Source organism: Acartia tonsa, chromosome 4 (genome assembly GCF_053477335.1).
Source record: "Acartia tonsa isolate MP-2025a chromosome 4, ASM5347733v1, whole genome shotgun sequence".
NCBI lineage: Eukaryota > Metazoa > Arthropoda > Copepoda > Calanoida > Acartiidae > Acartia > Acartia tonsa.
The window spans coordinates 15,516,421-15,541,375 of record NC_137263.1 but is presented as its reverse complement, the minus strand read 5'-3'; the positions used below and the strand labels follow the sequence as shown (position 1 = coordinate 15,541,375).

The window sequence follows — 24,955 nt, the reverse complement described above, 5'->3', positions numbered from 1 at the left end:
ATTAGCAAAATTAAAAATAATATTTAACATTGCATCTAAAATGTAATCCTTGCTATAAAAACTTTTTAACACCAACAAAACACATAGATATTAAACCATAATAACCAAATAACATTAATTTCGAATATTAAAATAAAACAACACTCAGTCACTAAAATAAAACACAAATTATACAACACATCATATTTATTAAAAAGAAACAACAAACTAATTTATAATCATGTTAGCATAAAACTCTTCGCGCAGCTGATAATATCCATCAACAATAGGTCTAATATTAGCAATAAAAGATTCACGATCAACACCAAATACTGGTTGTAGGGTAAGAAATCTCTCATACAGGCTATCCAAACGACCAAAGAATCCAGAAACCCAGAATTCTTCCCTAATTCTTATAGGCAACGTTGGATCATTAAATCTAGTAAAACTAGCATAACGAGCCTCATCTTGAAATCTATCCAAAAGGAAAGTAAAATTCAACTTCAAACTCTCAAAATGGCTATTATTCAGCTCGAAAGCTTCAACTTTCTCCTCCTCTGTTAAAGGCATTTTCAAACAAAAAACCACAACTAATAAAACCAAAACAACAGCAAACTATTTTTATACCAAAAACCCAAGCGCATAAGAACAAATCACGTGCATTTAACTCATGAATACACCTCTTAAACCTGTCTTTAAAACGAATTCCTATTGGACAACCAGCCATAACCGAACCTCAGACAAAGAGGAACATAAAATAGCAACAAACTAATGTCCACATAAAGCAGCAAATAAAATGAAATAGCAATTCCTATCTATCTTACTCTCGACTAATTCTATATCACTAATACTCAGTCAGTCAAAATTCTAAAAGTCAGTAAAAAAGCGCTACTAGTCTTGAACAAATAATCACTTATAAGATAGATAGAAAATAATTTTTAACAAATACACCCTCCCTCCCTACATCCCTGGTATTTAAATAATTAAAGGAGATATAAAAGCTACATATATGTCGTCAAAATACCCCTAAAAGGTAATTTTTTTTTGCCACAGGGGGAGAGTATTTGCCATTGCAAATAACATTAAATCTTTTGGTTAATAAAAAATCCTTTAAAGTTTCATTCAAATAAAATAAGGGTAAAGTATGCATACGGCCTTATTCCTCAATAAAAGAAAAAAGAGGTCTTTTAGCTCAAATCAAAAAGGGCAACTAGCTTCCAAACTTATAAACAGATAAGAATGGGGCAATAGGTCAAACATAGACCAAAAATAACTTTCCAGAAACCCTAAAATAAAAACAGGGAGGAAAGCACCATAGGTTATAAAAACCAAATATATTGAAACTTAAAAAACATAAAAGGTACTCACCACAATAACCAAAAGAAAACACACAACGCCAGCCCCAACCAGCAAGAGTGCTGGGCAAGCGGACCGAAGGCCGCTCACGGGCGCCTCCTTCAAAACCGGCATAGATTCGGAACAGTTAAACAAGACAGGAGGCGGCGCTGGATGTTGGTAGCGACTAAAAAAGAAAAAGATAGAATTAATAAATAATACTATTCTTCCTCTAATAAATACTTCTAAAAAAGTACAAAAAATAATCATTACCTACAAATAACATTAACTACAGAAGGCTCTAAGCAACGTAAGAAATCTTTATGATAGTCCAACGAACCATCATGGAGATCAACACCAATCTCCTCACTACTATCTTCGTCGTAAACGTAGTTGGGATCCATAACAATAACTAATCAAAAACTGTAAGATCTCAGTGTATAATTTCACTGACTAAATAAAAAAGCAATATATATATCAAAATTCTAATTATTACCTCGCAATCTGCTAAACAGCAGATAAATAGATGGTAAATTAGCATACAGCCAAATGGCCAAAGAATACCCCAGGTAGATCTGGGAAAGCAGAAAAATCTGAAAATAACATAAATAAATTAGTAAAGAAATACCAAAAAATATATTAAAAGACTCTTGTTAAATGTCTTTAGATAATAAAACGCTAAAATCGAGATAAAAAATTAGCGGGTTATTGAGAACACTTTATTAAAATAAGTTTGATACTTAAAAAAGTTACTTACCACATAATAAGACAATAAGCTGGGGGAGCGTCCTCCACAACAGCAGCTTCGCGCTCAACAGCGGGGTTGTTCATAGGGGCTTCGATATCTTCAAGTTGGAAATCGTCGGCGGCCCCCCCCGGACGTGACCGCAGATGAAACACCTGACCAAACGCCAGGGAAAAACGCCGGGAGAAGGCCTTCAGCTTGTCTTTCGGCAAAACTAAAAATAAATCAAAATTAATAAAACATTACAAATAAAATAAGATAAACCTTTTAAAGATCGGACCAATACTCAATAAATCTATTAATTGATATCATTTTAAAAAGCAATTATATTATTTTTATGTTTCAGCACAGCATATAAATCAGAGATTAAAAGATGGCGCCTGCATATAAAAAGCAAAAAGTTATATGCATAGGGGGAAGTTACTTTCAACGAGTAAGGTCCGAACTTGAAAAGGCAGGTTTTATTTTTCTTTTTCTAACAAATGTACAAATGTTATACTCATCAAACTTACCCCCCAGAAAAAGAGAAATAAAAAGAAATTTCTTTAAAACCGTAAGAAAAGAATTAAACAAAAACACACTAATACTGTTAAATTTAACAGGAAACTCTCTATTTGTCAACCAATGTAAAAATGACCACCACAACCCAGAAAATACAACCGGTTTCGACAACGACAAAACAACGTCCTACATACAATGTATGAAAAGACTACTAAGGTTTCTGATTAAAAATCTCAAGAAGAAAGGGATGGAATGGTCAGAAATGAAAGAAAGAATCGTGATTCTGCCAACCTCCCCAAGATTTATCTATACGTGTTGCCAAGATCCTGATCACCACACACAAGATTTAAAAACAATCCATGATACAGTGTCATCAATGCAATTAAATTTAAAACGTTGTTTCACCATAGCAAAAGTACCGATAGTCCGAGTGGTGCCATTGCGCCACTGGATCAACTTCATACTAATCAACCTAGACATAGACGAAATATTTTGTGCAGATATGGAATTTTTGAAAAAACTGTGCAAAAGGAACTTCTTGTTCTCTTTCCGAAAATTAGGAGGGAATAAGACCGCTCAAAAAATAATACTGAAATATGTGTTAGACTTGAAAAAAGACAATGGACTACACATCAAATCAGACTACAACCAATTATGGATCGACTACCTGCACTGTCTGATATCACCTGACTATCCGATTAATGCAATTGTAAACAGAAAATTGCGTATTCATTATGATAAATTGAAGAAATAGGACGATTAAAAAAGTACGACTTTCAGTGGTTACACAAAAAACTAGACGATAAACTAAAAAACTTTTTTCTACTTTTAGGAAATGATTTTGTTAATCCTATCCTTACTATTTGGGGCTAGTAGTGGTGTGTTACAAGGGGAACAGGTCAGTTTTCTCAAGGAATCTCACTACCTACCAGTAGAAAGATTCCCTTCTTATTACCAAGATTCCATAAAATTCAAAATACAAATTCTAGGGGAAAAAGAGTTTAAAAACATTTTTAGAGATCAAATTCAACATGGCTTTTGGCAAGCTTTTAAATTCATTGCTAGGAGATATTTCCAAAACGAACAACTGAACCATATTGGTATAGGATTACTAGACTTAAAAAATAGTTTGGATAGAATCAAAAATGGCACTATTACATGTAAATTAGCTAACGTAGAGGATCTGATTATAGAATTATATGACATGATTACTACTAGTAACCCTACAACCACTGAAAGTCCTACTAGAAAAAAGCGAAGTGAACCTAAAAAACCACGTCTTGACCCCGCAATTTCTAACAAACCCCCAGCAATAGAAAATCCAGCATTTCCAGCTTTCACTATGAGACAAATATTGGCAATAGTCTTTGATAACGGTTTTGACAACCCACCTACTCAATATAACGATAGACCCAGATCTGAACAACTAAAAATAAGTATATCAGTAAATTATGGAATCGAAAACTTAAGAAGAGAACAATTATTTAGAATAGGAAAACTAGGGAATTTTGATTTAAAAAGATACAAGACCCAAGTACTAAAAAAGAAAGTAAGAAAAGGCATAGCTAAATTGCTAGGAATGGAAGGTATGCCAGACGAAGTGTTTCGCCAATATGTCAGCGATTCATCTTCTGGTTTAATCAACTTTTTGGAATCAAATAATCTTCCATTATTTAGTGCTAATTCAGCTGGCCCTTCTACTTCAAACAATATAAATACAAATAGTGACAGTCAAGACAACGGGGGTCAAGATATGGATTTAGGAGGACTCAATTATAACTATAATGATTATGACGACCCAAATTATAATCCTGACACTGACTCTGACGCTCAAATGAATTCGAGCTCCGACTCTGAAAGCGATAGCGATGAAATTCACGAAAGTGAACTAGATGAACTAGGGGATGAACAACCCCCTTCATCATACTCAACAGTGGAACCAACATCTGAATCTCTACCTCCATCACCTCCACCAACACTACCTTCAACACAATCTGAATCTACCCCATCAACAGAAACCCCTCCAACTACTGAAACTAGCTCTAACCCTACGGAAAAATCGAGCACAGCAACAGTAGCAAGTACAGATCCTACAACAAAAACAGAAACCCCTCCAACTACTGAAACTAGCTCTAACCCTACGGAAGAATCGAGCTCAGCAACAGTAGCGAATACTAATCCTACAACAAAAACAGAAGCTCCTATGATTTCTCCCAAACCTGAAGAACCACAGGAAGGTCATAGCCATGCAGCCTCCAATGGAGAACCTCCTTTACCTGGGCATTCTCCACCTGTGAAAGAAGAATCTCATCTACCTGAAAACTCTTCTCCTGTGACAGAAGAATCCCATCTACCTGAAAACTCTTCTCCTGTGACAGAAGAATCTCATTTACCTGAAAACTCTTCACCTGTAAAAGAAGAACCTCCTTTACCTGAACACACTCCAAACATAAAACCTGAAGAAATCCTAGTTAAACCCGACGTAGAATCTTATCTATCCAGAGACATGGAAGATTCCATCTCAAATGCCAATCCTATAAAACCTGAAAACAATCTTAACACGGAAATGGAGGTTGACAATGATGACCCTAACCCAATAAAACCCGAAAATAATCCCGAATCACAAATGGAAGTCAGTGGGGAAAGTAATGCTTCAATAAAACCTTTACCTAAAGATGAAAATAATAGAAAGGGATTAAGATGTATACCACTAAATAGGTTGACAGAGGAAATAATGGAGGTGGATCTAACAGAGTGTGATGAACCCGACCACGTAAATATAATGCAAACTATTTTTGAACTAAGACAACATCTAGGACAACTTGTTAATCAAGCAGCTAATAAAGATAGCGAAATAGCAAGGTTAAAAGATCATATAGAAGATTTAGAAAACATCATTAAACTAGAGACACAAGAAAGAACCAAGCTAGAAAATCTACAACGAGATTGTTCAGCAAACTTAGCACATTTATCTTCAACATATCAGGAATTAGGTCGAAGGTATGATGACCTAGAAACGGAAAATCATGCCTTATTTGGAAGTAAATTAACACTAGAAAGTAGAGTAACGGCTGAAAAAACAAGAGCTGATACAGCGGAAGGAAGATGGGCAGAATTAAATGAATTATACGAACAAATAACAGCTGAAAAATTAAGTACTGATTTAAGTCTCAATGAACTTAAAAGTACTGTAACATCACTAACAATAGACAACAAACAGGTCAACAACGATAAAGAACTACTAACAATAAGGTTAGAGAATTGCGAAAAAAGGACAAATACTCTAGAAAAGAATCTCCAAGAATTAAATCAAAATATACTTGCTTTGCAAAAAGAAATAAATAGACTAGAATTAGAAAGAAATAAAGCCATTAACGAAAAAACCACAGTTCAAAATCAATTAGATACCTTAATATTCCAAAAAGATAGGTTTAAAGATGATAAGGTAAACTGGCTAAATAAAGAAATAAAAGAAATAGAAATAAAAAGGGGTTTATTAGAAAATAATTTAGAAGACTGCCAAAAAACTATCAAAGATCTAACACTAGAAAAAGAAAAAGCTCAAAAAGATTATGGGAGAAACATCTTACAAATAAGAGAGAAATTGTCACAAGAAATTTCAGAATTAAAAGAACAACTTCAATCTGCTACTTCATACATCAATGAAGGGATTGAAATGGAAAAAACTCTGCAAAATGACAAAGCAGTAGCAAAAAATAAAGAACTAAAACTTGTTGCTGAAAAAATCGCATTACAAAATAGTATAATCTCCATTAACTCAATGTTAAAATCAAAAACATTAAAAAACCGCTATCTTAGAGGCCTATTCAAGAGAACTATGGGGAAAAATAGGGATTTAAAGAAGCAAAATCGTATTTTAAAACGACAAATACTTGAAGGCAATAATTTACCACTCAGCGGACCAAAAGTGGAGAATGAAACTCCTTCATCCTCTGAAAAACCTGCACCACCGGCAGGATCAAGCTCCGAAACACCTCCAGCTAACAATGGAGGACAATCAGAAGCGAACGCCGTACCTCCTGGTAATAGTGAAGCACCTCCAACAAACAGTGAAACACCTCCAGTCAATGCTGGATCATCCCAAGAAAATAACAATGGGGAACAAAATAATAACAATGGAGGACAAAACAATAACAATGGAGGACAAAACAATAACAATGGAGGACAAAACAATGACAATGGAGGACAAAATAATAATAATGGAGATCAAAATAATAACGATAGGTCAGAACAATCCGATAATGGAGACAATGACGAGGGTGATAACGAATCTGATTATCCAGACTTCAGATCATCCGAAGAAGTTCTGTCTCAAATTAATCTAGCTTATGGCGAAATTAAAAAAATCAAAAGCTTAGTACAAACTCCTGAAACTAGACAAAGATTAATAAGATTGGAAACAAAATATGACACTTTAACTGAAATTTTAGCAAGCTTAGCACGAGATAGCGAAAAAATTCAGAATACTCTAGAATCTATACCAAATAGTGGACTCACACCACTCTATTCCAAAATCAATTTTAGAAAAACCTTAAAGCTACAGGAATTTGACTTAGGCCTCAGAATACAAAAAATCTATGACATCTTAAAAGGGACCAAAACACCTTTGAGACAAAGAATATACCGCCGTATCATGGAAGAAATAGACCTAATATCAAATTATCTAATTAATATTATCCCATTGGGGGATCAACCTAAAGTGATTGATCCCACCTTACTACGAGAATGCGTGGATTTAGTAGCTGCTGATAAACCTATAGTAAGCATGTTGTACCATGATGATTATTTATGGGCCTTTAATACTGATAAACATTATGGATACAAATACAAATCGATGTGGTTTGGTGGTGTGCCACAATGGGCTTTGCGAGAAAGGTCGATTTTTTCATCTACCTTTCCCCCAGAGCTCCTTTGTGACAAAACACTAATCCATCATCACTCTGTATATTGCTTAGGAAGACATATAAGAGTAGAGGACAACAAATGCATAAAGGACACAGTGAAAAGTTGCGATTATACTTTTACATTCTCAGCAGACGCACACACAGAATTAATAGAGGACCTAACTTATGCCTGCAACACTACCTGTGAAATTTACCAACACGAAGGAAATCCTATCGCCAGCTTTCTTATGACGCCGGACATTATTAACAAATATTTTGGAAAAACTGGATCTTTCAATGATATCTTAGGGGTAATTTACGATTTTATAATGCAACACTGGTGGGCAATTTTCGTTTGGATTTCCTTTGGAGGTTTTAACGTGCTCATAGTCATTGTTACATGTTTTAGTAATTATTTCATTAGTAACGAAGGAGAATTCAGATGGTTCCCTTGCACAAAAAATGACGCAAAAAATTTAGCAAAATGTTGTTGTTGCAAAGAACAAGAAATTAGACATACTGAATATGAGCTCGTTAACCTCCAAGGGCCAGCCGTTTGAAGGGTCGGCCACTAGTGTACATTAAAAAAAAAAAAAAAAAAAAAAAAAAAAAAAAAAAAATTCTTCTAACAAAATAGATAAAATCCTCTAAAATCTTAATTAATATCATTAAAAGATCCAGGTTTATATAGAAAAAACATACATCCAATTACCTTACTACTAATTTTATTTTTAGGTACCTATATATATATATATTTTTAGACCGACAAACTAGGAAAATTGTACAACATCCACGCAGTACCAGAAATTACCAGGGTAACCAAAAAACCATTAAAATTCTAAAAAAGACCAAAAGACAATAACTAGACATTTAAAACGCAAATGACTACTTTACAAAAACTACGGCACACAAATTTTAACATTATTATGTCACAAAATCAAATTTTGCTTAATTATAAAAACATATAAAAAAACCTCCATATTGTTCTAAAAAATATTAAAGAATAATTCAAAATCAAATTAAATCAGTTACAATTAAGACTTGAGGCTGGACACATCTATCTGGAATCATGCTTGACTTTTATTGATTATAACTCGAATAGAAATAGTTTTGTAAAAGAACAATTTTTAAGGTAAACCACAGTTTTTCCATTACGAAATAATTTTAATAACTCATACGTGATAAATTACCACCTGATACCTCAAAAACCAATGCTTATTTCTCCATTTTTAACTAAATTTTTAAACAATTTTGATACATCCCAATCACTAATTAATAATTTTCCTGTTATTAATCAAAAAAGGCTAAATTAATCCGGGATAAAGGAAAGGATACAGAACCTTTAATGATTTTTAAATATTTTTAGAATGAACAATCAGAGTGTGCATTTCCTAAAGACGAGAAGTTATTAGCTGCGGCTGCAAAGTCCCGCAAATACAGCGTCACCGCTCAGGGTGGTTCTACCACCTGTATTTGTCAGGGCATTCCCGCCTATCCCAGCCACGCTCAGGTGGACAATTGAGAGGATTGACAATGGCTGATAATTTTTCAGGAACGACAGCTCCAATTGAGGGGGTAAATAATCATGTTGGGCAATCTGAAACCTATCCCGAGGGACAATACCAATCTGTCCTAACCGAAGCCTTAAGGAAGCTGATGTTATCAGCTGAAAATATAGATTTCCCATCCAGAGAACTAATGCAATTGGTTGAGAGGAATTTGACCGTTTATACCCCAAAATACAAACGTCCAATTACCCCAGCTGAAATGTTAACCTTGTGTCCTAATCAATGGATGGGAGGGGAAGTAATATTTGCCTTTCTAATGGAAGAACTTGGTCATCTTGAAAATGTCTCTATTCTACATACCTACTTTGGCGAATTTCTAAAAAGCAACAGCCGAGAGGAACTAAACCAAATATATGACGGACAACTAAATACCATGTTAAATAGAGAAGTAGTCCTAATTCCCCTTCACCTAAGGGGAAACCACTGGGCTCTCGTCGTAGTTTATAAATCAAGCAATCTAATAGCATACTATGACTCGCTTCTTCAATGGGACTTAGCAGATCATAGAAAAAGTATTGTTGAAAGTCTGCAAAAATTACACCACATTTTTGTAGAAGAAAGAATTCTAAACACGCCTGTAACCGTTAGTATCGTCAACGATGCGCCACAACAAACAAATCTAACTGAATGTGGCCTTTACGTCTGTAAAACGGCGGTTGCCTTGATCAGGGGAGAACCACTCAACTTTGGCGGTCAAGACCTAAACTACTATCGAAAAACCATAGTCAAAAGCGTTCTTGGCATTGACTGCAACGATGTCCCGGCAAATTCTGCGAATACGCTACAACCATCATCACCAAGCCTGGAAGAAACCATAGAAACGGAATTAAACCTTACCTTTCAGGATCTCCCTGACTATAGCGACATGTTAGAGGACCTCTTTGCTGAAATAGACAAGGACATAGCTAATGCCCCTCAACCAACTCAACAGATAAACCAACCAAGCATGGCGTGTACAATGGACCAACCAACCCCTATGGACAGCGTTAGCCAACTACCTGTAACAGCCGCGGAAGTTGAAGATCCTTTCCAACTATGGGATAAAAAATACCAAGAACAACTAAAATATCTTAGAACAACCGAGATCCCCTATCTAAACTTTAACCGAGACAATATTTTGTGTACACATAACTGGTTAGGAAGCTACAAAGATTGCAGAAAAATGTCAGAAGTTGCCCTAATACTAAGACAACAATATAATGTAGTTGGGGAACATAAATGGACCTTCTTGGCAAATGAAGCCAGACGGGACGGGCGTTTCATCATAAATTGGTTTCTAAAAATCCCTGTGTACGACATAGAAATTGGGCCTATGTCTTTTCTACCAGGAAACAGGAAAACTGTATGCAGAACGATAAGAATTATAAAAAACCTCAGCAGACACCAACTGGACTTGGCTACACAACAAATGATAGACAAAAAACTCAATATGTTCCACAATAATCCCGACTACCACAAGACAAAAATGCATGAGAACAGGAAGATTCCAACAAAAAGGACCGTCAAACGACTACAAAATCAAATGTAATGAAAATCTACCACTGGAAACAAAAACGCAAAAAAGGATTTTATTTTTACTCAAAAAAACCCAAAACAAATTTTTACCCAAAAAACCCCAAGCAAAATTTATTTTTAATCAAAACCCAAAACAAAATTTATTCTTACTCAATAATCCAAAGCAAAATTTCCTACTTTTAAAAGGGAAAATTTATAAAATTTTAAAATTAAGGTAACACGAAAAAGCTAATGCTGGCTAAAAAACCACAAAAAACCTAAAGCTAAAAAAGGGAAAAAACTACTCTATAATTAAGTTGACTAAAATAATAAAATACGATAGTATATATAATATGTTCGGGGAAATATCTGATCAATGATACCTTTCTGTCACTGCTAGCTGCTCTTATATAAATAATATAAGTGGGAGAGGGTGACATTGATCAGACGGTTCCTTTGACCAATAATTTAAAATATGGTAAACTGATTGAAAAATACACAAATAAAAGAGGCTAAATTGTTTGGGTATTTTACTTTCAGCAAATAAAGTAGTAAAGTTTAAATATATTAAAAAATCGGTCAAAATCGAATAAAACGAACTATGCACTTACGGAATTTAACAGAGAGGAGGACAATCAACAGAGAAATCAGAGTTAGGGTGGCAATCAACACGTCGCCCGACACGGGATCCGCCGGGCTGATCATATCCAATCCAGCCTTCTCTAACTTATACAACACGTCCTGAAAAAAGGAAAATCATTTATTTATCAAAAAAGAATAATTAAAACAGAATAAAATAAAATATAAAATTCAAACACAAAACAATTGTTATGCAATAAGCATAATGCAGGGATGTCTGAAATTTTATATGACTATGAAAATGAAAAAAGTTTCTTTAAAAAATACGTATAAAATTTAGTCCGAAAAAGATATTTACCTACCGCAATAGGGAGACTAAATATTATACAATTCTAAATTATAAAATAGAGAATTTTTAAGAAAACTGATAAAAAATGATTTACATTGAAACTAAGCGATAATGACCGAAAATATTGTAATTAATGTAATAACATCTTATGTTTATTAAAATCAGCAAATAAAAGAAGAAAACTAAACCAAAAACAGAAGCTGATTCTAATAAACATAAAATTAATAATATTAAGGGAATACATTATTGTGATTGAAATATTTATTTGATAAAATATTATCTATTATAGTAAAAAAGTCTCCGTAGAAAAAACAGGGTTAAGGATCAGTGCCGGAACAATAAAAAAGAATATTTACCTGCAGATACAGCCGGTCCTCCTCCTTATCCCTGCCTGGCTGCCCTAACATTTCTACCAGCTTACCGCCGGTATAAATGTTTAGGGCATTAAATTGTTGCATGGTGAGATTATACTCGGCCAGGACCGAGTATAAGCTCCCCATGGCAACTTCATTTAACATAATGCCTGACAGGAAATAAGTAAAATCTCAAAATAATCGAAAAATCTGAAAAATAGGAATCACTTTTAATAATATCAATATGAAGAATTGATTCCTCATTCGACAAGACAAAAAACTTATCACCGAAGGCTAATTCGAAGGGAAAATATATTAAAATTATCACCTAGCCTTAATTTATGCATTTACACATGCTTTTTTCATATTTTTAACCTATAAAAGGTGAATTTTCACTGTATTTTTCCCTTTTTACAAAATAAAAAATTTCAGCGTGCCGCCACCTTAAAGTAAACTAAAACCGGCATGGTTATTCAATATGGCGTACTCTGGAGTGTACGCGGCATTCGCGAAATATGTGAGATAAGACGACATTTGGCCATCGGTATAAGTATTTTTGGTCTCCTTATGTTTATGAAATAAAAAACTTTAATAATATAGTAAATATAGTATTTAGAAAATTTTCTTTGCACAAAAAACACAAAAAAATCATTAAAATAATAAACGAAAGATATCCTATGATTTAAAACACCTCAAAAAACAAGGCTGTATGAAACACGGGTCATCTTTTAGCCTCCTGAAACGTGTTATAATCGAGCTTTTCTTTTTGAGGGGGGTACATGGTTCGTCCTTTTCCCCTAAACCGATTTTATGAATAACTTGTAGAGTAGCTTTACTGGGGAAAAATCCAACCCATACCTTAAATTATGTATTTATTCTAATGAAAGTAAAAGACTATAAAAATATTATCAAAATTAGACAAATTTAAAACAATTTAATATAACTTTTGAGTAAAAAAGCATGTATAAAGACCTATTTATTAAAATGGGGAAATAAGATCTATAAAACGAAGACCCTAAAAGGTAAAGTGAGAGACAATAACCCTTTTTAATAGAATGGTCATAGTACAGCTAAAAAATTATTAGCAAATATTGTCAGTATAAATTAACATTAGTAAAACAACACAAGAATCATAAAATTAGAGGTTTCGTGATAAACAAACTAAATTAAAAGAATGAAAATTTGTAAAATTAAAGATGACATTAAAAAAACATCATTAGAAAAACTAATTTGAAACCAATAGTTTAATGTATTCTTGAAGTAAAATAAAATAAAATGTGATCTTACTAATTTATGAAATGATTATTGTAATTTAGTTGAGATATGCACACACTTTTAAATGCAAAATCTTAATAATCAGGTCGCCAATTTCTATAAAACATAAAAATCAACACAAAAATAAAAGTCATCCTTTTTGTCTCTCTTTTTCCTAAGGCTTTCGGGCCTATAAAAGTAAACCTGGAAAAGAGAAACAGTCAGTCGTGATACGGAATTACTATATTACACATACTCTTTAAAAAATTCTAAAAATTAAGGGAAGACTCCCTTCTCTTGCTTTGGAATTTTCTTGAGGGTCCTGGCGGCTCAACTTAGGATTTTTCATTTAAAACACACCTAAAAAATAAAAAGTTTTGTTAGATAAATTCATAATACTTTGTTAAATAAATTGTAGAATATCATTTGATGTTGGTCAATTGAGATAAATTTAAGGATAAGGCCTTCTTAGGGCCTAAAAGCTTAGGCATCCGAACGGATAGTTATCTCCAAGTTTTTGTTCTGAAGAGAACTCCTATAGTGTGGTGAGCGGCACCATTAAATTACAAGTCACTACGGGGCTAAATAGGAATAACAAAGGGAAAGTACGGTGGTGGCAGAGCCACTAACGGTTGATGATAGCTCATTATCTGACGGCCGATACTAACAAACCGGATCCTCCCTCAAGCTTCTGAAGTCCAGAAAAGTTGGAGATCATTATCTATTCGGACAATTTAATATTTTCGGATTAGAACTCTGAATAAGTTCACGTCTTAAAGGTAGTTTTATTTTGCTAATACTCTGGAAGATCGGTTCGGAGCTAGTCTAGTGATTTTCTTACCTGACAAAGGTACCTAACAAAGAACTTCACGCCTCACGGGGATACAGGCAGCAGAACGGAATATTGTAGTCATGTTCGCATGACTCTAGTAACCACAATAGATACTTCCAGTTCAAAAGTGTTGGCAAAGTTAGATACCTAGGAATAAAAAATTCTTAGATTAAATAGCAGTATAAAGTTATCAGTAATGTTTTAATACCATTTTCGGAATAGGGCTTATAAGCAAAAGATTATCTCTTAAGCGTATTTGGATTTAGGATCGGTGTAATATAATACCACCATTCTAAGGATAGATATACTCGCCGAACAGAGATTAATGCGTCACTGATCTGGAAAGGAGACATTGGTGAGAGATTGTAGTCCTGTGAAATAGTGATAAAGGATTACATTTGTCCCTGGAACCCGGAGGTGACCCATGTCACTAAAAACAAATGATATATGTACAATAAATCTACACCATTTCAGAGACCATAGCGGACACACACACACACACACACAGAAAAGTAGACATCCTCTTACTTTAGTAAATAGGATAACATATTATAATATTTGATTCCTGTCATTGCATGGTCTTTTCCAAGGTACTAAAAACAAGATATTTATCAATCAATTAAACAATTAAACATTTAAAAAACATTTTTTAATGTGTTAACATGATCAGTTAAAGTAAGTCTGCAGGAAATACACCGCTCTAAATGCTGAAAAAAAACTTCCACAAGTAGACCTAATGCCCAAATTGCAAGCCTCCATCTTCAATAACAAAACAACAACAAAAATATATTTTTTTACAATAAAAATACCAATTTTCATAGTCAAAGTCTCTCAAAAAAAATCATTTTATCTTCTGTGACTAAATACCTATTAATTCTGGTATTTCTTAAGAATTGTAAAGATTTTCAACTCCATAAAATCTTCGGACTTTGGTATATTTGGTCTACCTGTGGCAGTCTTACAGCAGTTAGAGCAGTGTTTTTTTCTGCTGACTTCCTTTAAAATCTATTTTGCGTACTAATCTATTTCAATATTTTATTTAAATATATATGTTTTTTTAATCTGACTTTAATTAGCAATTATTTACAGGTTTTAAGCACTCAAGCATTACATAAAATGCTTAATGAACTGGTTTTTTTTAAAGGAAGGGCTGAATAAGGACTTTTTATTGTATTTTATTCCCTCCCACCCCTGAATTTTATCTATGGACAAGCTATGATAAAATGTCACAAAGAAAAAAAACTTTTTGCGATTTGTTGTTTATACCTGTAGACATGAAATATAAGAATTCTGAGTATCTGGTTCAATATCAGATATGATGGCACCAGACCCATAGTCAATCTGTAGGAGCTGGTGCTGTCCCCTCCAGGATCCTGCCAGAATTTCTCTTCCCTTCCTGTCCATGTCCAGTCCTTCCCCAGCGATAAATGGTCCCTAAAGATGTTTTGGATATAGTGAAGTTCGAGGTTAAATGTTCCTGGGAACGATTATTTCAAAAAAAAATTTATGCACTTTAAAGGCTACTAGCTGCCAAACGGCTGAACGTACATCTAATTCCCACATATCGTTATGAGCCACATGAGAAGGCCTGCAAATATTCTGTAATTCTTTACAAGGAAAGCTTGACTGAAGAAAACAGGCTTAAAATAAGTCTTTTTCGCGCATTTATGTGGGCTGCAGAATTATGTTAGTTTAAACTTTGTAATAACATATTATATATGTTATACCGTTTAGAAACATGTCCTTTATGTTATACCGTTTAGAAACAAGGCCTTTAAATTTTTAACGATTTTTATAGATAATCGATCCCAAGAACATTTTGCCGATTCGATAATTTATTTACAAGAATTTCTTAGAGGTTAAAATCTTCACCATAACAATGTTCCCGTGATGTAATTTTTAAAAATCGGGCCATTCTACAGAAGAACAGACATACACAAACACTTAAAGATTTGTTTTGATACAAAAAAAAATGCCAAAAAAATTAAGCTGACCTGTATTCTTCTTACACTATGAGGACATCTTGCATCCCAGATATGAATTTCTCCGTCCCATCCTCCGGATATAAACTCTTGCGGGTTCAGGGGATGGTTAACTATAGAGAATACTTTGCTCTTGTGTCCGTCGATCATGTTGGGGTTCTTGCTCTTGGTCAGGATTGAGGCTAGCTTCTGGGTCTCATGATCAAACAGCTTTATTTCACCGTTTCCTTTTCCAACACCAACTAAAATTTTGTTGAATCAATACATGAAACAAAAATGGACGTATGGACTTTCTGGTAACGATTATTAGTTGCTACGTTCCTAAATCGTACTTATTTATCTTATAGGAATCATCCATTGTTTAAAATCGATAGGACAATTCTAATATGACTTAATTTACGAAAAGAACTAACCGTTACGTACGTACGGACCGATCCCCCTAATTATAGAAAAGCTCTGCTTTTGATACAAAAGACGGAAGATTAAATAGGTTTTGTTTAGTCCATTTTGTTAAAAAAAGGAAAATCTTCAATTCCGATATTCAAGAAGCAAAACAAAATCTTTTCTAAAAGTAATCAAACTAAATCCACGACATTGCTTTAATAATCTTAAGCAATAGACAAAGAAAAATTTTGAATACAACATTTAACAAAAATCGGGTCACCATAGCATTACCGACTGATAGAAAAACAGACAAAAAAACTAAAATAGAGTAGATTCGCTACTAAAAATGACCTATATTGATTATTGGGTTGAAGCTGAGACACAAAATTTCTTCAGCTTCTTGAATACTAAACTGTACACTGCATGTTTCCATGTTCCAAACCCTAAACATTTTGTATCCTAATGAGTTTGCGGGAAAATAAATTGAAATTGCACTTTGAAATAAGCAAAGCATTGAATAATTTACTTTGAAGCTCTTTTTAGTGCCTATAAAAAAATGACATGATAGACCAATACACAGACTAAATTATTAATAGCAGGCCAGTATACATTTCAATTGACAATTAGTAGGCCAGTATGACGTCATTTTATATAGGCACTATAATAAGCTACATTTTTTACTTTCAACAAGCCTTATGCTTAAAAAAACTGTTTCCCAAATCTAATAGAAATGTAACACATAAATATGAAGTTTGTATAATGTGAAAATGTGTAATCCTATTACATAAAGTATATAATTAAAGGTTTATTTTATGTCTGTTAAGATCCTTATACTAATCAAACCGATTGAGTTCTCAATTTCAGGGAAGGTTTCCGGTTGTTTTTTTGGCTATTTCTTTTCTAAAATAAAGTATTTGGATGGTTTAAAGATATTTTCAACATTTCCAATCGGCGTTAAAATACAAAGTCACTATATTGTAGGGGCGCAGACACTTTTATAATAAAAGGAAAGAAACCCTGTCCGTTTTTACATTATTTAGACAAGTGAAGAATTTCTCAATACATACAATTTCCTCTTTCGGTAGCTTCAATAAAAAACTACCTGAGATGACCGGAAGCATAGCTGGCCCCTATTGTGTTCTTCCATTCAGGTCCAGGTTTAGTTCTTATACAGGTCACGGGTAGGGATTCTCTAAATTTTAAATTTACTCATGTTGTTAACTCATGGTAAATTTGGCTGTAGAAAAGTTTTAAATCAAATTTAAAGTTTTTATGCAATTTCTTTTATTTAAATGTACAAGTAAACACTGTCAATTATAAATATACACCTACAATTGAGATCCACTTTTTTATCAAAAACACAGTGGTTGTAAATTTGCTTCTTGTGAAAATAGTAAAACCCCTTAAACTATTGATTTTGTCTATTGACCAAAAAAACCGACCCCCCCCCCCCCCAAAAAAAAAGGCACTTTTTACTTATCTTTTTAAATCTGAATAGTTTAACTAGTGGATATGAAAACTTCACAAAATTTGTACAGGGTGAACCTTACTTGATAGTATCATGGTTGGCCAGAACACTGATGGATTGGTTGGCTGCTGCAGGATTTATCACTTTTATGCTTCCATCCATCAGTCCAACCAGCACCTCACTCCCATCCTCAGTATACCTGGGAGATAAAATCAAGGTAAAACAATGGATATAGAATATACGTGAATATTATGACAAGGGAAAAATTGTCGTCACTGTGGGTTGCTTACATGGACATCATTTATGGTCAGTTGGATGAGAGGGGATGGAATAAAGGGGGTTGAAGGGGAAAATCGTTATTTTAGCCCGCTGCGTGTTTCACTTTATTAGAGAATATGAAAATTTGGTGTTACATCAATGTAATAATACCGACCTAAGACTAAAAATTTGATTTCCACAGTCAATGGCGTTTAGAATTCTGATATTTCCATCCAGAATTGGACCTCCAGCCTCTTGTAATCCAAGAAATGATCTAGAGTCAACACTACTACTTCTACTTGATGGTCGACTATTCCTAAAAATATGTATAATAAAATTCAATGATTTATTTTTAAATTTTTACTGTTTTCTGTAAACGGGGCGTTGCACTTTCTACAACTGGCAAAAATACAGTTAATTTTTTTTTGTCAAAATTATTTGTATGGATTAAAATTCGACAATGATTTGCTAAATATCGTAGTTATGCTGACAAATATACATCAAACACTGGCATTTGTACATCGAAAATAAGTTAACTGAGTGTTTACTTTTTATAAAACTATCTTTACACAACAGCAAAGGGTAATAAGGGGGGGGGGGGGGGAAGTTTGTACACTTATAGGAAATGAAATTCAGTATCAAAGTTTGGGAGGGACGTATGGACTTGTTTTTAAAGTTATCAACCTAATTCTTTTTGTAAAATCTCTTATATGACTGGATGTACACGGAAAACTTTGAAAATTGAATTTTGGTACTTTCCTTCAAGAGGCTAGTGGAGCAAAAGACCCCCCAAAACACTAAAAATATGAGTTCTGAGCTTATTTTTAGAGATATCAACCTAATTTTTTAAATGAAAACTTTTTAAAAATAACTGAACTTAGTAACCATTACACATTTCATTTTGGGACTTTCCTTCTAGGGGCTTGTGGAGCAAGAGACCCCCCAAAACTAAGAGAAGGAGTTCTGAGCTTATTTTTGAAGATATCAACCTGATTTTTTTCAAAGAAAACTTTTTAAAAATAACTGAACTAAGTAACTAATACACATTTCATTTTGGGACTTTCCTTCTAGGGGCTTGTGGAGCAAGAGGCCCCCCAAAACTAAGAACAGGAGTTCTGAGCTTATTTTTGAAGATATCAACCTGATTTTTTTCAATGAAAACTTTTTAAAAGTAACTGAACTTAGTAACCATTACACATTTCATTTTGGGACTTTTCTTCTAGGGGCTTGTGGAGCAAGAGACCCCCCAAAACTAAGAGAAGGAGTTCTGAGCTTATTTTTGAAGATATCAACCTGATTTTTTTCAAAGAAAACTTTTTAAAAATAACTGAACTAAGTAACTAATACACATTTCATTTTGGGACTTTCCTTCTAGGGGCTTGTGGAGCAAGAGACCCCCCAAAACTAAGAACAGGAATTCTGAGCTTATTTTTGAAGATATCAACCTGATTTTTTTCAATGAAAACTTTTTAAAAGTAACTGAACTTAGTAACCATTACACATTTCATTTTGGGACTTTCCTTCTAGAGTCTTGTGGAGCAAGAGATCCCCCAAAACTAAGAATAGGAGTTCTGAGCTTATTTTGAAGATATCAACCTGATTTTTTTAAAGAAAACTTTTTAAAAATAACTGAACTAAGTAACCATTACACATTTCATTTTTGGACTTTCCTTCTAAGGGCCTTGTGGAGCAAATGACCCCCAAAAACTAAAAATAGAAGTTCTGAGCTTATTTTTTGAAGATATCAACCTGATTTTTTTCCAAGAATACTTTTTTTAAAATAACTGATCTAAGTGACCATAACACATTTCGTTTTTGGACTTTCCTTCTAACGGCTTGTGGAGCAAAAGACCCCCCAAAACTAAAAATAGGAGTTCTGAGCTTATTTTTAAAGATATCATCCTGAATTTTTTAAAAGAAAACTTTTAAAAAATAACTTATCTAAGTGACCAGAACACATTTCATTTTGGGACTTTCCTTCTAAGGGCTTGTGGAGCAAAAGACCCCCCAAAACTAAAAATAGGAGTTTTAAGCTTATTTCTAAAGATTTCAACCTGATTTTTTAAAGGAACTTTTTTAAAATAACCGAACTAAGTAACCTTTACAGATTTAATTTTGGGACTTTCTTTCTAGGGGCTAGTAAAGGAAAAGACCCCTGAAAACCATAAATATTAGTTCTGAGCTTATTTTTAAAGATATTAGGTAAGCTGATTTATTAAGGAAAACTTTTTTCATTTAACTTAACTACGTAGCCACAACAGATTTGCTAAAAATCAGGTTGATATCTTTAAAAATAAGCTCAGAACTCATATTTTTAGTGTTTAGGGGGATCTTTTGCTCCACAAGCTGCTAGGAGGAAAGTCCCAAAATGAAATGTGTAATGGTTACTTAGTACGGTTCTATCTAAAAAAGTTTTCTTAAAAAAATCAGGTTGACTAAGTAACCATTACACATTTCATTTTGGGTCTTTCCTACTGGGAGCTGGTTGGGCAAAAGACCTCCAAAACACTGAAAATATGAGTTCTGAGCTTATTTTTAAAGATATCAATAATGTAGTGGTAATCAAGAGTGTGTAATGGTTACTTAGTTCAGTTATTTTAAAAAGTTTTCTTATAAAAAATCTGGTTGATATCTTTAAAAAAAACTCAGAACTAATATTTTTAGTTTTGGGGAGTCTTTTGCTCCACAAGCCTCTGGAAGGAGCGTCCCAAAATGAAATGTGTAACAGTTAGGTACTTAGTTCAATTACATTAAAAAAGTTTTCTTTGAAAAAATAAGGTTGATATCTATAAAAAAAAAAGCTCAGAACTCATATTTTCAGTGTTTTGGGGGGTCTCTTGCTCCACAATCCCCTAAAAAGAAAGTTCTAAAATGAAATGTGTTATGGTCACTTAGATCAGTTATTTTATAAAAGTTTTCTATAAAAAAATTAGGTTGATATCTTCAAAAATAAGCTCAGAACTCCTGTTCTTAGTTTTGGGGGGTCTCTTGCTCCACAAGCCCCTAGAAGAAAAGTCCCAAAATGAAATGTGTAATGGTTACTTAGGTAGTTCAGTTATTTTAAAAAAGTTTTCTTTTAAAAATCAGGTTGATATCTTCAAAAAAAAGCTCAGAACTCCTGTTCTTAGTTTTGGGGGGTCTCTTGCTTCACAAGCCCCTAGAAGGAAAGTCCCAAAATGAAATGTGTAATAGTTACTTAGTTCAGTTATTTTTAAAAAGTTTTCTTTGCAAAAAAAATCAGGTTGATATCTTCAAAAATAAGCTCAGAACTCCTTTTCTTAGTTTTTGGGGGTCTCTTGCTCCACAAGCCCCTAGAAGGAAAGTCCCAAAATGAAATGTGTAATGGTTACTAAGTTCAATTATTTTTAAAAAGTTTTCTTTGAAAAAAATCAGGTTGATATCTCTAAAAAAAAGCTCAGAACTCCTTTTCTTAGTTTTGGGGGGTCTCTTGCTCCACAAGCCCCAACAAGGAAAGTCCCAAAATGAAATGTGTAGTAGTTACTTAGTTCAGTTATTTTTAAAAAGTTTTCTTTGAAAAAAAATCAGGTTGATATCTTCAAAAATAAGCTCAGAGCCCCTTTTCTTAGTTTTGGGGGGTCTCTTGCTCCACAAGCCCCTAGAAGGAAAGTCCCAAAATGAAATGTGTAATGGTTACTAAGTTCAGTTATTTTTAAAAAGTTTACATTTAAAAAATTAGGTTGATATCTCTAAAAATAAGCTCAGAACTCATATTTTTAGTGTTTTGGGGGGTCTTTTGCTCCACTGGCCCCTTGAAGGAAAGTACCAAAATTCAATTTTCAAAGTTTTCCGTGTTCATCCAGTCATATAAGAGATTTTACAAAAAGAATTAGGTTGATAACTTTAAAAACAAGCCAACACGTCCCTCCCAAACTTTGATACTGAATTTCATTTCCTATAAGTGTACAAACTTCCCCCCCCCCTTAGCCAACAGGCCATCTAAGTCTTATTAGTTATTTATTACAGTATCATAGACAGCTCTTTCCGTGCAGATATCAAAATGAAAAATTATAATATTTAAACCAGTTATTAACTACAACTAATTAAAAAACTGGTATTAATTCTATGATTTTTCTTTTAATATTTGTGTAAAATTGTCTGTAATACGATAATATCATGATTTTTCAATATGGCTGAGATCCGGTTTTAACCCAGCAGATATTACTCGGTTTGAAGCCATACTGGAAAGAGTTTTAACGCAGAACAAAAAAAAACAGATATTAAACTTACTTGGGTGAGGAGCCCATGCCTGAGCCAAGAGACCTTCCTGATCTCCTTGTTGCTGGCACAAGAGTTCTTTGTGATTGCCGGCTGCTTGTTCTACTACTTGGTGCCGGAGACAGTGCCAGGGGAGTGATGTAGGGCCCCTCGCCCCTCCCCATTGAACTGTCCACACGTAAACCTCCTCCACCCCCATCACTGGTCATTTTAAAATGTCTAAATATTAGAGTGGTCAAATTTTTCCTGAAAGTTATTTACTAAAACAAAATTTAACATACATGAATATTTAGATCGCAAGAAATTAAAAGGTTTAGCGATAGCTAATGATTTAATGGAATATAGATTTGATAATTTAAAATAAAAATGCAATAAATTATCATTACAAAAATAATATATATTGCATTGATTAGTAAGAAAACCTCTTGATAATTCTGTTAACCATGTATTTTTCTCTTTGCGACCAGCCATACTGAAAAATCATGTAGAGCATTGAATTACAGACAAAATTCCACGAATATCCAAATGAAAAATCACAAAACTGGTTTTAATTAACAAAAAATTTCATTTTAATAACCGTGGAAAACTGTCTATAATACGATGCGATAAATAACTACTATAGATCTTGACAGTAGAAATTTAAACCACATAGCCGCTTATATTGATGTTGAGCAGGCAGGAAGTCAATTATTTTTCATGATTTGCAACCACAGCTTGGTCGCTCTTTTTTTAACAACCTGCAGATACAGCAAATTCCCTGGTTTTTAGTAGCGAAGCTACTATATAATTAAAAATGTCTCTCCGTCTGTAAGAGATCGTTAGGGGGAACGTGAATTACTCGGCTGTCCTAATCATTTTTTCATTCATTTCCTTGAATGCACATTCATGTTGATTTTATATTCAAGGGTACTTATGGATGTTGTCATCCTTGTTTTACTAATAAAAACTGAAAACATTGGGTATAGCAGTTTCTGTGATATAGGCATGAGATAAAAGTAGATATGATAACTACTTGATAGATATGATAGGAATTAAAAGAAGCGCTTGATAATGTCATGTGCGCCATCTTAAAATTACGCCTAAAAAGGAGGGGTGAAGGGAGAAGAGGTAAAGGAAACCCTAAAAAAGAAATGGATAATAGACGTATTTTTATGACGTCACACATGACAATTTCCAGCGCTTTGAAGTTAGCTTATCATCTCTAAAATCTAAAGTACTTTCAACTGTATAGGCAATTAAATATGTCTGATAGATATAATTGGTTATTTTTTATACATTTTTCAAGTACTATATTCCATCTTTTAAACAAGTACAAAATTAATATTTAGACAAAAAATGACCACTCTAATCACTAAAAAACAAAATTCCTTTTTTATTTTCAGGGATTATTATTAATTATTTTTTACAATAATAAATATATCTTTGTTTACAAATAGTGGCTGTCTGGAGGGCCAAGTTGGATCCCACCCCCCCGCGATCCCATTTAAATCTTATTAACAAAAGAAAAGAAAATATTTTTTTGGGAGATGAGTAATTTTTCTTTTGGACGGGTTGAAAAATAATCAAACCCTTCTCATGACATATGAGAAGCTTCACTATAGTAACTAAAAGTAAATTTGAATACGGTTCGGATTTTTTTTTATTTTTTAAACTGTTTACATTAATAGGAAAATATATGACTGCGCCTCTAATCACAATGGGCTTAAAACTTCTGAGTTTAATACATAATAGATCTAATTAGACAATTAGATCTATTTTTAAGTATTACAAAAAATAAGGTTAATCACTAAAAAGAATATTTACCCTAGAAAAAAGATTTTAATTTTTGTTCGTTTTAGATGCTTTAAGTTAACATGCAATGTAAAATGATCACGTACGTATGGTAGAATATTTTCAAGTTATTTCTGCTACTATTATTGATTAAACAACGATAATTACATTTATGTTCGTATTTATGTTCAAGGGAGTATTTACGTTTAGCAATCGATATATCATTATTGGATGTTGCACCAGATTTTTATTTACTCTGGTAAAGTAATACTCGCCGCTGGCTAAAATGACGATATTCCTTATCCACCCCCTTTATTCCTACTAGCTGTACGAACTGACCAATAAATGCGGTTCATATTAGCAAGTTAAATTGAGATATATTTCCCTTGTCATAATATCCACATATGTATATCCTATTTACATTCGTTTAGTTAAGTTTGATAGTAAAGTATAATAATCAATTAAATAATGCTTTCCCTTTTAAGTATATATAAAAAGCAGAGGTTCTCAAACGCACGGCTAAGTTTAAATACAAATTTGCAGCTACGGCTGATAGTGGTGTAGGGAAGTGGCGAGGGGGGGGGGATAAGGGTGGTGGCTGCGCGTTTTGGTGTTTGTGGATGAAGTAAATTTGGCGGCTGAACGTGGGTTCTTAGCCGCGCGGCAGCGTCTGAATAGAAATATGCAGCTATGATAAATAGTTGCTGCTAGGGAGTGCTTACAGTGGAGACAGCTTCGACTTTAAGATATGCGGCTACTACTAATGGTGGCGGAGTATAGCTTTTATTGGGGATGGCTACGAATTTTGGTGTTTGTGGCTGAATTAAAACCATTTTATGAAATCTTCAAATAGATCCCGAAATGATTTGGGGCTATTTCTTTGTTGTGCAGTGCAGATGTTGCTTATTCAAAAATGACCCTTCTGTAGTAGAATGAGACAATTAGGTTAGACTTAGAAGTCAAG

At 33.5% G+C, this 24,955-nt stretch overlaps 1 protein-coding gene and 1 long non-coding RNA gene across 2 annotated transcripts in view; both read right to left on the bottom strand.

The window, feature by feature from the left end:
- Positions 1-22,436, bottom strand: part of LOC145316246 (uncharacterized) — a 39,634-nt gene extending 17,198 nt beyond the window's left edge. Inside the window, exons 1-8 of the mRNA XM_080156667.1 lie at positions 22,234-22,436; positions 18,161-18,301; positions 17,810-17,926; positions 17,362-17,451; positions 16,611-16,702; positions 15,888-16,117; positions 15,160-15,327; positions 14,461-14,486 (exon numbers count right to left, since the gene is read on the bottom strand). Coding sequence (XP_080012793.1) covers positions 14,461-14,486; positions 15,160-15,327; positions 15,888-16,117; positions 16,611-16,702; positions 17,362-17,451; positions 17,810-17,926; positions 18,161-18,301; positions 22,234-22,430 — 1,061 coding nt within the window. The 5' untranslated portion in view covers positions 22,431-22,436. The remainder of the gene's footprint in view (positions 1-14,460; positions 14,487-15,159; positions 15,328-15,887; positions 16,118-16,610; positions 16,703-17,361; positions 17,452-17,809; positions 17,927-18,160; positions 18,302-22,233) is intronic.
- Positions 12,667-14,301, bottom strand: LOC145318244 (uncharacterized). Its single transcript, XR_013879270.1, has 2 exons — positions 13,903-14,301; positions 12,667-13,421 (listed from the first exon to the last, which is right to left on the bottom strand). It is a non-coding gene; the product is annotated as an uncharacterized LOC145318244 (long non-coding RNA).
- Positions 22,437-24,955: the final 2,519 nt, after the last annotated feature.